Source organism: Ascaphus truei, chromosome 5 (assembly GCF_040206685.1).
Source record: "Ascaphus truei isolate aAscTru1 chromosome 5, aAscTru1.hap1, whole genome shotgun sequence".
NCBI lineage: Eukaryota > Metazoa > Chordata > Amphibia > Anura > Ascaphidae > Ascaphus > Ascaphus truei.
Window position 1 is genome coordinate 167,813,777 of NC_134487.1, and position 13,653 is coordinate 167,827,429.

General features: G+C 39.9%; 1 protein-coding gene across 7 annotated transcripts in view; it reads right to left on the minus strand.

The window, feature by feature from the left end:
* RAPGEF6 (Rap guanine nucleotide exchange factor 6) overlaps positions 1–13,653 on the minus strand; it is a 309,945-nt gene that overhangs the window by 55,556 nt on the left and 240,736 nt on the right. For all 7 annotated transcript variants that reach the window (XM_075601184.1, XM_075601185.1, XM_075601188.1 and 4 more), the window contains 6 exons: positions 13,155–13,319; positions 12,716–12,823; positions 10,587–10,790; positions 8,809–8,917; positions 5,980–6,226; positions 881–1,038 (listed from right to left, as the gene is read on the minus strand). In XM_075601184.1, the coding sequence (XP_075457299.1) occupies positions 881–1,038; positions 5,980–6,226; positions 8,809–8,917; positions 10,587–10,790; positions 12,716–12,823; positions 13,155–13,319 (991 nt within the window). The remainder of the gene's footprint in view (positions 1–880; positions 1,039–5,979; positions 6,227–8,808; positions 8,918–10,586; positions 10,791–12,715; positions 12,824–13,154; positions 13,320–13,653) is intronic.

Here is a 13,653-nt window from a genome sequence, read left to right on the forward strand (position 1 = left end):
GCGTTCTGGGCGTCATGACGTCACGTTGACATAGCGACGCATCTCCAGCAGCCATCGGAACCAAGGTAAGTGAAGTTTACAGAGGCCTTCCCGCTTCCCTGGCATTTAATTTAAGTGCCTTCGGGAAGCGTGCGGGCGCTCTGTAAACCCCGCGTCTCCTGCAGATAATCTCGCGCACCCCCGAGATAGAGGATCAGGGAGCGGATGGGAGGGAGAATATTAATATTAATGGAGCCCTGAATGTCTAGCTACGCCACTGTGCTCTTGCTATGCTCTATGTAGATTTCTCATGCAGCTTTATTTCCTATGTCATGATGACATCACTAACGTGCAAGTCACTGCACAAAAAGTTGTCTGCTTGACCTGATGTTCCGGGGAGCGAGTGGTTAGGAAAATAAATAAAGCTATCTACCTTTTATCCAACAAACGTAATACAATGACAGTGTAAAAATATCGAACAGATGTTTCAGCCAAAAAAAAAAATTGTTAAATCGAAAAATAGAGGAGTAGACCTTCATTTTATAAAAAAATAAAACCATAATAATGTATAATGAACCTGAGAATTAAGACACTTATGTGTTTTATTGAAGTATTATTCTATTTTCTCTCTCTATATTATTAATGCATTGTCGGTATATTTCAGGTTATATCCTCATCTCACAGTATATACACACGCTTTGTTTTTTGTTTTTAAGTCTGAAAATGTTGCTTTATATTTATAAAGAGAAAACCACAGAAGGATTCCACAATAAAATTGTGACGCAGGTGTAACAGAAAATGTAGAGCACGCCTGTAGCACAATAAAAGTGTAGGAATACCAGCCCCCTTTAGAACAGACCTGTTTAAACATACTGCATCTCATGCACATCGTACTGTTTACCTGTAGGATTGGAGAAGTCCAGCATGCTTGTTGTGGGCTGCAGCAGGTCAGGACTGCTGGAGGATAGTGTCCCAGGGATGGGCATGATAGCCACACTGTGCCTGCACTGCCTGGTGCCAACAATGCTGTCATCCTGTGACTGGGTCACATTGCCATCGCTGAAACAGAAATGAAAACATGGCCAATGCTTGTAAGCCTCATTATGGAAATGCCTCAGTTCACTAGTTTAGTTCTTGTTCACACCTATTTGCGGCTAATGAGGCCCGTAATGTAATTGTTTGTGGTCCATATGATACATAATATTGCATTGCAGGCTTGTCTGCTGTATTAAAATGGGTTATACCAAATGTACAGATTGTACTAGTTAAAACAAAGGGGTAATCAATATAGTTATAATTAATTATCTATAACTGGTCACAGTGGGTATTTTGACACAATGTGCAAGATTACAATGTACACATACCCCGCTACATAGTACCAAGTACCTGTATGAAATTGCAGTGTACTAAGATATCACAAGTGTGGAATTTCAGTGGGACGGAGGTCAATCACCAAACTTGATTACTATTGGACTGATGCAGATTAAAGTAGCATCTTATTAACCTTAAATGTTTATTATTCACTGAATATTACATCAGTTTGAACAGACAATGGCTACTGGAGACTGCTTTTGTGGAATTTCATATAATTACCAATCATTTGATGACAGGGCATTAGCAAATAATGTGTGACATATGCCCATGTTCCAAAGGAAATCCTGCATCAAGCATCTTTTTATACTGTAGCAAAAGGTTTATCTGGTCAGCAGTTATTCCACTAAACGTGAAGAGAAGACACAGGGCAGTCTAACTGCTGTTTTGTAGAGATTCACATTGGACTAAGGTTTCATTGCTCTACCCAACAACCAACATTACTTTCACCGTTTCTTGGAGGATCAGGTAATTCATAGTTAGGACAAAATATCTAGGCTGTTAGGAATAAATGTGCTAAATGCAAGTGGGGTTAGTAGTAATGGAATATATTCAAATACTGTATATTAAACAATGCAATTAACCATTCTGTACTATCATGTGAAGCCCTACATTTCAATGGTACTTTTAATGGTCTCCAAGCACGAAACATATCACTTGCAGATTTTTATACCTGCTACAGGACACCACTTTTTTTTATGTAAGGGTGTGTGTGTGTTTGTATGTACATAAACATATGTTTTTCTGTGTGTTTTTCATATATACACACACAGGGACAGATTGGGAACTGCAAAGAGTTGGGGCAAATATTTGGAAATCATCCAATATGGCCATGTAAAACAAAATTGGCTTCACCCCCACCCCATGTCAGCAACCTTGCGAGATTCCCCACTCTCTTACTCTCCCACATCCTCGCTCTCACCCCACTCCTCACTCCTCACATTCTCTCTTCTATTCCTCCCCTCACACTCCCAGCAGCCTAACAACTTCGAGCACTGGCCAGCCGGCCCCGCCACAGCAGCCAGACATGGGACAGTTTTGCCGACTCTTCCTCTGTCGTCGGCGAACCTACTGGACCATGGACCCACTGGCCATTTGCCCGGTTTCCCCCCGGCTCAATCCGCCCCTGTTCACACACAGGTTTGTATTGAATAGATTTCTAAACCCAACAATCTTACAGTCTAGAGTCTGGCGAGCTTATGTCTGGTACTACTGTAGTTCTGCTCAAATGTTATCCCTCTGTCAGTGTAGAGGTCTCATGCTCTCTTCTTCCCTTACAGCTGTATTTATAAAATGTTTTACCAGGAAATAAGACTGAGAGTTACCTCTCGTTTTCAAGTATGTCCTGAGTTATGGTGACAATACATGGTTACGTTAAATGAACAGAGGTCAAGATGTCCACTAACATGCATGAGTCACTACACAAGCTGTAACACATTAGGTAATGTCTTACCCAAACAATCCCCTTAGAAAGTGATGCAGAAAAAGAAAAGAGACAATGTTGAAAAAAATACAAAAAACACATGAATTAACAGTTTGAACACAAAGCGTCTTCTGAAGCACAAACCGTTTAACAGTTGGCAAAAGAAAGTTGTCAAAAGTCATTAAGTTTTTTTACTTTTTAAAAATAAGTGACTTGGTCAGCTAGGTACACATAAAATGTGTTTAAAAAACACACAGAAAGCTTTAATGACAATTATATTAGTTTCAGTTCATAAATCATAAAATAAACATATTATTTGCGACTGCCTGATTAATATAGGAAGTCTGGCAGACAAGTACAAAGTGGTCAGAAACCTACCAAAGTGCAGAGATGCAGAGTTAGCTGGAATACATCAGAATGAAGATGAAAATGAAAAAGTAACCATGGAAAACTTTAGCAGGTTTTTTACAATTATGTACCTCAAAAATGAGAACGCTCAGAGAAAATCTCTAGTAATTGTAACATTTATTATGTTACACAGTAGCTGGCATTTGTTTAAAAGGCAAATGTGAGCAGCAAAAAAAGAGATCCGTTTAAAATTCTCAAGAAATAAAAAAAGTTAGACAAGAAAAAGTTCTAAAATTACAATTGTTGACTCAAATTGTGTGGCTGGCTTTAGGATTACATTCTCACATGATTTTGAGTTTCCAAGAAGGAAGACAAATGCATACTTTTCAACGGGAACCGTACTCTCTTCTGACAGAAAACCCCAATGATGTAAACAAACGAGTCTTTTTCCTTCTGGTACAAAATACTTGGTTGAATGATTTCAAATCCAATTTGCCGATATGCTAAAAACCTACTTCCTATGGCAGCATGGAAATAAACCCTTCAGGAGTTTGTAAATACTGTCAAGCTATAATTTAAAGTGAGAATGCTATCGCATAAACGTGTTCACGGCAAAAAAGAAAATACGGGGACTAAAGGTGAAAACTCTCCCAAAAGGTTTTGACAGAGAAAAGTAACTTTTAAAATACTGTACTCATCACCATTTTATTCAAGTGTTTATTTAATTTCTCCACCAACATCATACAACACAGACTAAAACATTTAGCACCGTAATGGCCCATATTTCCTAAGCAGTGCTACACCATTAGACACCTTTGGCAGTGGAAGACACTTTGCAGCCCATTAAAGTGAATTGGCTGCAAGGCGTCTTTGGGTGCAGGAAGGTGTCTAATGGAATAGCACCACTTAAGATACGTGCCCATATTTCCTAAGGCGGAATTGGCAGACGTGATCTCCAGTACCAAAATGTAGCATTAAGAGCAATTATATCTGCAATGTCACAACATTAATTTAATAAAGGAGAGTTAACAGAGTTGAAACGGATTTATCAAAAGTTAAAATCTACAAAACAAGCATTAAAATATTATTAATACAGGTAGTCCTCGCTAGCCAACGTTTCACTTTACAACGAATGGCATATTCAACGCTTTACAATGCAACCCTATGGGCCATTTTTCGACACCTGAATGCGTTATCCAACGCTCACCGCCACTGATTAATAGGGGATTCACTTTACAACCGTTTCACTATCCCACTCTACTTCCACAACGGATTCCGTTGGATAACCAAGGACTGCCTGTAGTATTGCACCTTCCATTCTGGAAGCGCTTGCCATGTATGTTCTGAAAAAGTCGAGATCGTAACTGAATTGGGAGGCTGTCAATGCTAAAATGGAGGAGCTATGGTTTAAGGGGGATTTCCCAGTCCAGATCAGTCATAAGTAAAATTGTGATTATGGGGTCCCACTATTTTATTGCTACAGTTATACTCCACAGGTGTAGCAGCCTTTTCATTGCAAAAATGCGTAAATTAGTACTAGAAGTGGCACACCAAGTTAGGTCAGCTACTTAACTAAGATGGAATAATATAAGAGATCCAATGGAATATCTCCCGGGGAGGACCTGGGACCAGAAGATAAAGCAAGAGTAGAAAGCAGGCACAGCAATTAGAGAAAGTTGAAGCATTTATTACAGCATTATGCCAACATGTCGCTTCCAGGATCTTTATCAGGACAAATGATCAATGTCTCACAATAAATCCCTGATGAAATGTTCTGAAAATAACGAACACATTGCCCCAGAGCTGCAATAAACCCATGAACAGTGCAAACCTGAGGTGCCTTCTGTCTGACATTATTTTCCCATAAGTAGATTAAAGATAGCTAGTGAAATCAACGTTCTTCAGACCTGCTTGACTTGTGTACTACTATACCAAGAACAGCATGCAGAGCAACACCAGACTGTTTACAGCAACCAAGTGTTTTCCTTACAAAGTGCTTGTGTCTTACTGCAAACTGTAGAACATCACAATCCAAGAGCAAGACAACACTGCACCAAAAAAACAGAGAATATGCCCATTATATCTCTGAGACATTTATCCTGGTTTCCATATCAATTATTTTTGAATGGTGGGGGACAGCTTTATTTTAGCCACTTCTAGTTTGTATCTGCTATTGAGCACCTCCATCCAAGAGAAACACTGATGTTACATAGAATGCTCCCTGACACAGTGCTGCCCCACTGAACATCTATGATGAGCAGTAGTGGAAAAATAGTTCTAGCTAATCTTTTATTAATGAATGGGGACTAGCGATCTACGGCATGCAATAAGCTCACAGCAGTATCCATCTATTCACCCATTCAATCTATTCATTATTCATCTATCCCAGGGGAGCGCAAAGTTTGCTCTCTGCGTCCCCCTGCTGCTCGGGCCCCCCCTCCCTCGGCTCCGGCGTCAAATTATGTTGCGGGGTCATGTGACGTCACATAACCCTGCGGCGTCATTTGACGCCGGGTTGCCATGGCGACACGTCACCCAACAAGGTAAGGAAATTTACAGAGTCCTTGCACGATGCCCCGGCAGTTATTTTAAATGCCTTTGGGGAAGTGCGTGGTCTCTGTAACCGCTGTGCCACCCCACGCTCCAGAACATGTAAATAGCTAGAAGGGAGCAACTTGAACACTTAAAAGAAGAAACATTAAAAAAAATGAAATTTTAGAATTGCTGTTTTCGCTGAGTATTGCTCAGTAGCCACTTGTCCTAAAAAGTGTTTAGGCTCAAAAGGTATTCATCTAAAAATGAAAGAAAGCACATTTCATCCGATCAAGGTTTTACCATAAAGGTTAATACTTAATTACCTGAACGGCTTTGGTGGCAAGATACTAAAACGTGTCTTGTCCAAAATCTTCCGGATTCGATTCCTCCCGCCAGACACTGTGTTGGCTTTGATCTTCTTGTTTCCCTTTTCTCGTGGAAACATCTGCTCCATGTCACCTGGCAGGTCTGGGATGGAATAGCGGTTGCTTTTCTTCTCTGCAATTTTAGGGATGTGGGGGACTCCATTGTTCTTCTCCTGCCCAATCCTGATGAGCAGTTCCTTGAACACTGTGAGCACGTTACAAGCACGAGAAAGCAAACACCATAAGATTCCCTTGAACATTCTAATTAGACTTTTTGTGGTCACGAGCGTGTCAGACGCCCCATGATTTCAGTGCAGGCAATGTAAAGTGTTACAGGCATTAAAGGAGCAATCCAATGTAGTCGGCCAAAAACATCCTCTAGTAAGTACGTTTTTCAATGTATTTAGCATCATTAAAACAAATCTGACCAATGTAAAAGCAAATATTTGTCTGCCGTTTCTTTCGTAATAAATTACAAATTGCATTTCTTAGGGGCCTTGAAATAGGGAATTTTTTGTCAATCAAGTTGTTTTCTTTATCCTTAGCTCACCCTACCCTGGTCAGAGGGTCAATAATGATAAGGGTTGAGGAGATGGGGCTTTAACTGTGCAAAAACTATTTTCCCACTCACGTCTTCTCACCATTAAACAAACATATTGCTAATTATTTTTTAAATCCTTTTTCGTTTCAGGCTTTGGTAAATAAAATAAAGACATAAATCACCCATGTGTAACACCTTAAATATATCACTGCCATTAGTACACTTTGGCCCTGGAAGGGAGCGTCCCTTTAAAAAACTCTGAGGGCTTCAATACGAAGTTAAGACCATATTCACGAAGCATTCTGCTTTTACAAGACACCTTACAGAACTGGAAGACAAGCTCACCGACTCGAATGGGTTGTAAGGTATTTACCAGCACCGGAAGATTGCTTTGCATATATGGCCCTTAACCCCTTCCCTGCCATTGGGGACTAACAACTTGCACTGTAATATTTAGCAAGCCCCTCAGTAAGGTCTAAAGCAATGTATGTACCGAATTCCTTCTTGAAAATAGACATACAGTACAGCAATACAGTATCAAGCACTTCCAAGGATTACAGGTTCTGATAACGCAGTCAACAGGGTGCTCTTTTTAATTAAAACTAAAGTTCACCCAGGTAGCCAGTGATAACAGATAGAAAAAATGGATGCTGGGCACACTAAAAAGTAAGCTTGGCTTTTGACAAATAATGCTGCATTGTAACTCAGAGTGCTCTCCTCAACACTTGTTAAATGTTTGCACGTTTTGACACTCTTCTAATTACACAAAGACCCCAACATATTTGCTCCTGTTCATAGTCACAGCTGCAGACTGCTGCTGCCTGCCCACTAAACCGTCTAACCAGAGACCCGCTACTGCAGGGGTGGCCAACTCGTGTCATCAAGGGCCACCAACAGGTCAGGTTTTAAGGATATCCCTGCTTAAGCACAGGTGGCTCAGTCATTGAGTCACCTGTGCTGAAGCAAGGATATCCTGAAAACCTGACCTGTTGGTGGCCCTTGAGGACTGGAGTTGGCAACCCCTGTTCTACTGTAAAAGACAATCTATTATTCATATCACTGTGAAATCTTTTGAGGCAGGCAGCACAACAAAGAACATTTGTAGTTATTGCAAAGGATGTCATGGTACAAACGTTTTTGTTAAATCGTGTTTAAAAGGATTGTGTTTTCTGTGCATATCGTTTTTAAAGTGCAGAGTACACCTCTGTAAACTATTTCTTTTTTTTTCAAGCCACACATTTAAAACAGATGCCGCTGCGAAAATGCATTTCTAGAGTGTTTGAGAAGAATACACATGATTAAGAAAGATATCCCTTCCATACTGCATGTCTAAATTAGAAAACAGTAGTGCTAACATAATCAACTCTTGGTCCTGTTTGTTAGACAATCAAAGTTTGCACAGAACAAAGCACCACATTCACACGGGCCTGGGCGTTCGACATTGCATGTGCACAAGCTCTGGGATGCAGATGTTTCCTTTGTGTGACCTTTAGGGACTACTTCATTGAGGTTGCCTGAAATGTATTTCCCTTCCTTCAACTTTCTGGCAGTACTGGCTACAAAGTCACTATTAAAAATAGTTGTTGTCTGGACAAACACTGGGTGGAGACTTTTAGGGGTCTGTGAAAATGTTTAGTTGCATTGAATTTATTAAAGGGCTATTCTAAAATCTCATTCCAGACATTTTCAGTACCATGATCCTTAGCGCTGCCAGTATGTAGCGATTTTGAAGTGATCCTCCAAAGTTGTTGTTTTTTTGGGGGGGGGGGATAGGGGGGGCATGATTGGTAATATGTCACAGGAACATTTCTGAATTGAAAAGCAAGAGAATAATATGCATTTTCAACGCATCTGTAAAATCTGTGGGTGTGAAGATTAAATTGGTGTAAGCCTTTGTTCAGCCGAGTGATTTACTTTCCAGTTGGCGAATGGTATATGCGGTTGATTTTGCCTTGTAGACAGTATACTTCTTTATTTGCAAAGTTGTTCATGACAGAAAAAAAAAAAAAGGATACAGCCAATTTATCACCAAGATTAGGTTAGCGGTGACACATAAAAGCCAAATGGCACTGACTAAAGAGCAGCATGAAACCTAGTACTGTGGTTCATTAGCTGACATCTTAATGTTGGTTTACTCCATATAGTGAAATCACGTCATCGGAAAATGAGAGACAGCATAATAATGTATAATAACCAAGAAATGTTTTACCGACTGGTGTGTGAAGGCTGGACATCCCCTTACTTACCGAAAATGTTGGTTTTCACAGTGATGGAGAGGTGTGTATTGTTCTTAAAAATTTCCAGGGCTTTTGAATAAGTTATGTTCTCAAAATTCTGTCCATTAACTTCCATAATCTTTCATCAGAGAAAAGGACACATTAGAAAAAACAAGGTTTCTTAATAAGAGGAAATATTGGGGTCTATGTATGGCAGTAATTTTAGAGCAAACCCAAGGTATTTTCATCCCACACTATGTATCCCGGCCCGCATCAGTTTGCGAATTGTGGAGTATTGCAAGAGGAGTTACACGGAGCACATATTATAATGAGACAAATTAATTCTGTCTCTTTGTGCATCATTCTTTTAGCCTTTAATTTGCACAAAAAAATCTGCTAGATCTGAAGTGGAACAAATCTAACATTCTGTACCAGATGGCACAATTGTGCTCCGAAAATGGAATAGTGCATCAAAACTTTTCTGTGTTGATACATAGACTCCTCTGAATTTACAAAAGACCAACACATACATAAGAAGCAGACAGCTTTTTATGATTACTTCATATTCCCATTTCTCCTTAAAAACCTCTTCCCAAAATACTTATAGCAAATGAAAATGCCACTTGTGAGCACATTCACATTTCAGACATGTCCACAAACCTGCCTTTCCCCATTTAAAACAGGGGTGAGCAAACCTCCTGCATTGCACCCCGCATGCATGATCTCCTCCGGTGTTGCCCCCCGCCCCCCCCCCCCCCTGCAGTGTCAAATGATGCTGCGGGGTCACGTGACGTCACGCCTTTTGACGCTGCGTCTCCATGGGAACGGGTGTCAAATGAAGCCGCATTGCCATGGAGACGCGTGGGCTGAAGCTGGGAAGTAAATTACAGAGGCCTCGCGCTCTTAGCACAGGGCCTCTGTAAACGCCGCGCCCACCCACCCCCCGTTTGTGCACCGCTGATTTAAAACAAACAATGCTTCCACTGCAGTGAGGGATTCTGGGTAATGACATGCAAATGAGCACTTAAAGTGTGGCACTTTTGCTTGTTCATTTTTATGTATTCTATCCTTAATATACAAATTGCGCAAGTACGGTACATCAAGAAATAACTGCCTCACATGAGTGTGTCAGCAAATACACAAATGATCCATCTGTTGCAAATGCTTTGGGTGCACAAAATCCTACATTCATATTTTATTTTACTTCCAAAACGTTAGGTCATTTTGATGCTGGACTATAGATTAAGAAGATAGCAATGGAAAGTTGCTACATTAAAGCTGCAGTTCAGTCTTTTTTTTTTTTTTTACATTTATTTTTTTACTTCAATAGTTTCATGTGTGCAATCTCTAATTAGCTAAAGAACAGTATAGCTGCAGGTCAATTCGTTTTCCATGTATTGATAGGTCGAAATTTGGTGACATATTAAAAACTGGGATTTGTTTATAATCTGCTTGACTGGCAGTGGAAGCTCATGAATATTCATTAGCACTCCTGCACTGACATGTGCAAGAGGGAGGGCAGTGCTGACAAAGGGGTGTGCCAGAGCTTGTGACAGGACATGAAGGGGCAGTGCCTTAGCAAATGGCTGTTAAAATAGAATACAAGAAAATTGGTCTTTCAAAGTTGTTTTTTTAAAAACAGAAAATGCTAAAAGTATTTTTTCTTACTACAGAACTGATTTATTAAAAAAAACACACATGCAGGATATTGACTGAACTGCAGCTTTAACCCTCAGAAATGTGTATTTGTATTTGTCGTATTTGGGATCATAAAGAATAATGAGACTGGTACCAGATCAATTCTTTACCTGATCACCACGCTTTAATCCAGCTTCTGCAGCTTTGCTAGGCACTTCGACACTCTCCACAAAAACACCAAACCCTTTGTCACTTCCTCCCAGAAAGGTGAAGAAAAGGGGTGATTCACGAGAAGACTTTAGCAAGGTAATTTGTCTCCATTTGGCCTTTGCAGCACAGGCGATGTTTAGCAGCCTTAAGTGCCCCTTCATTTTCTGTGGACCATAGTTCATTGTTAACAGTGCTTACACCAATCCCCCCCCTAAAGCAGTGCAATTAGATTAAAGCTCTGGTTTGCTTCTCTGGCTTTTACAGTGAGCTCTAAAAGTCAGTAACACAAAAATTAAACGCTGAATTATGATATTAATCTAAGTGTTAACATATTGTTCTTAATATTAGTGATTACAGGTTATATAGCCACAAACTGCACCTCAAAGGGGAAAATTATCCAAAGATTGTATGATCTTGTAACAAACATGATTTATTTTTTTAAATGCCGCTCCTTAATTCAAAGCTCATCTTTCTACATACAGTACATCTACACACACACAGTACGTATGGGTAAAAAATGTAAATGCAAAAAACTGGAGATCAGCTCGGACTATTGAGATATATCTATATATATATATATATATATATATATATATATATATATATATCATACAGTGATGGTGGAAGAACATAAAGCGCAATAGAGTGCTAGCACACAATGAATTTATACTAAGATTAACCCAGTGAAAGTGGTGTGAAAGTGGTTAAGTGAACAAATCACTCACATATGTCTGCATAAAGATGGTCTGATCACGCGTGACTCTCTCTTAAAAAACAAAGAGGCGTACATAGCATAATACCGTTTTAATGCACAAATGATTAGATTAAAGGGGGATGGGCACACTCACATTCTCCCGAAAAGTAAATCGCAATGAGTGCTTTAAGGGCACACTCTCGCCACTCTGGGACTGCCTCTGGAACCTAAAGAGTCACGGTGTAAGTCCCCGTTTGCCGCCAGGATACTACAATCCACGTTGTTCAATGGCGACCGTCAGCACTTCCGCATATGCGCGCGCAGCAGGATACGGTGGCTCACGAGGGACTGGACTCTTCCTCCCCAGCTACGGAGTCTTCAGAGGGCCAAAAACCCTACACGTTTCGCCTACTTTCCAATTCGGCTTCCTCAGGGGTTGTGGATCTTTCAGTTCCAGAGGCAGTCCCAGAGTGGCGAGTGTGCCCTTAAAGCACTCATTGCGATTTACTTTTCGGGAGAATGTGAGTGTGTCCATCCCCCTTGCATCTAATCATTTGTGCATTAAAACTGTATTATGCTATGTACTCCTCTTTGTTTTTTAAGAGAGAGTCACGTGTGATCAGACCATATTTATACAGACATGTGTGAGTGATTTGTTCACCTAACCACTTTCATTGGGTTAATCTTAGTATAAGTTCATTGTGTGCTAGCACTCTATTAAGCTTTATATTTTTCCACTAACACTTGTACACGATATTCTAGATATCGTTTATTTAAAGCTGCACAGAGAAGCTTATTTTGTTTTAGTTTTGCGCTTCTCTATATCACATATTATACAGTGGAGCAGATTTACTCCTGCTCAATTTATAAGCGCCATTCAAGTGAATAAAGCTTACATTTTCCAATGGCGGCTTCACAGGAAATTGAATAGGGGCCAAAGGGACTAGTAGGTTTATTCAGGAAACAAACAAAAAAAAGACTTTTGCTAGACAGAGAAGGCAAAATAAAAAACCCTATTAAAGGAAGAAAAAAAAACCACCTAGAACTTAGGGAAACGGTTGCAAAATAAACGAAAGCTAGGTCAATCAGCACCACTAACGTATCCACACTAGAGCAGAAATAGAGATAGTGCACACAGGTAAGAGAACCTCTCTAACCCGTCTAAGAACACACAATGAAAAGAATAACCGCAGCACACTTCACAAAAAAAGTGACAATGTACAATTAGAGCACCGTTCAATAAACTATTTCTGTGAGTCAGTTTTTGTGTGCAGAGTGCAGATATTATTTTCATTGTTGAAAAATAAAGTAACAGTCAGGGGTTCCCTGTTAATCCTGGTGTTACGCCTGCGCATTAGCTTTGTCCCAAACATTTGACATTTAAAAGGAGCATACCGCATTATCAAGATTCTTTTCAAATTCTTCTAGAAATCTGGTCATGGCAGGAGCACCTTCAAAATCATTGAAATGGTTGTTCACCCAGAGAAGCACTACACGTGTCACCTATGACATAGACAATACGCGTGTTAAAAAAAAACAGTTAAAAAATATCCATCACGCTTGTTTCATTTGTAATGACTATTTAGTCATTAGGTATCAAAACTATTGTTTCCTACGAGAGAAACCATCCTCAAAACTCATACAGATCAGTGTAGACAGCATGAAGAAAGTGTTTCTTATTGACTTTTAAAACTACGATCAGCATTAAAAAAAAAGTATTGACTGTACCCAAAACTTCAATGCCACAGGGACTGCAACAGCAAAGCACTGAGACACCTCTGGCACTGCACAGGTTAATATAATCTACCATCTCTGCATTTAGCAGTCTACAAACCTTGTCCCTGAGGCTGTCAACTAGAAACCATTCCAAAAGTTTGTCCCCAACTTCCAATGGGCTGGCAAGGAACGTCCTGTATGTTAATAGGAAATCTTCTATGTAAGTTGGGTCAATAATCGAGTGCTCTTCTATTAAGTGCATGATGAGTCTCTCTGGGGTTCCCTAAAAAAAATATATATTTATTAAAAAGAAAAGAAAAAAAAAAAAAAGATTAGCAAGATCATTAACAAGCATCGTCATGGGTCTTCCATTTAACGCTACTTGATACTGAAACCAAGACAAGCCTCTTAGATATTGCTCTTTGCAACCAGTGTGTTATTAAGTGAACATCATTAAAGTCAGACAACTTACAAACCTTATAAAGTGTGAGTACTAGACCTCTGCAGCATACCTTTCAAGTTTTCCTGTTACATACCAGATTTCTCTCCTCAACCCACTTTCTATCACCCAAGCACCCTCCTTCCTCCCTGTGCTGGCATGCGGTCAGATTCACTAG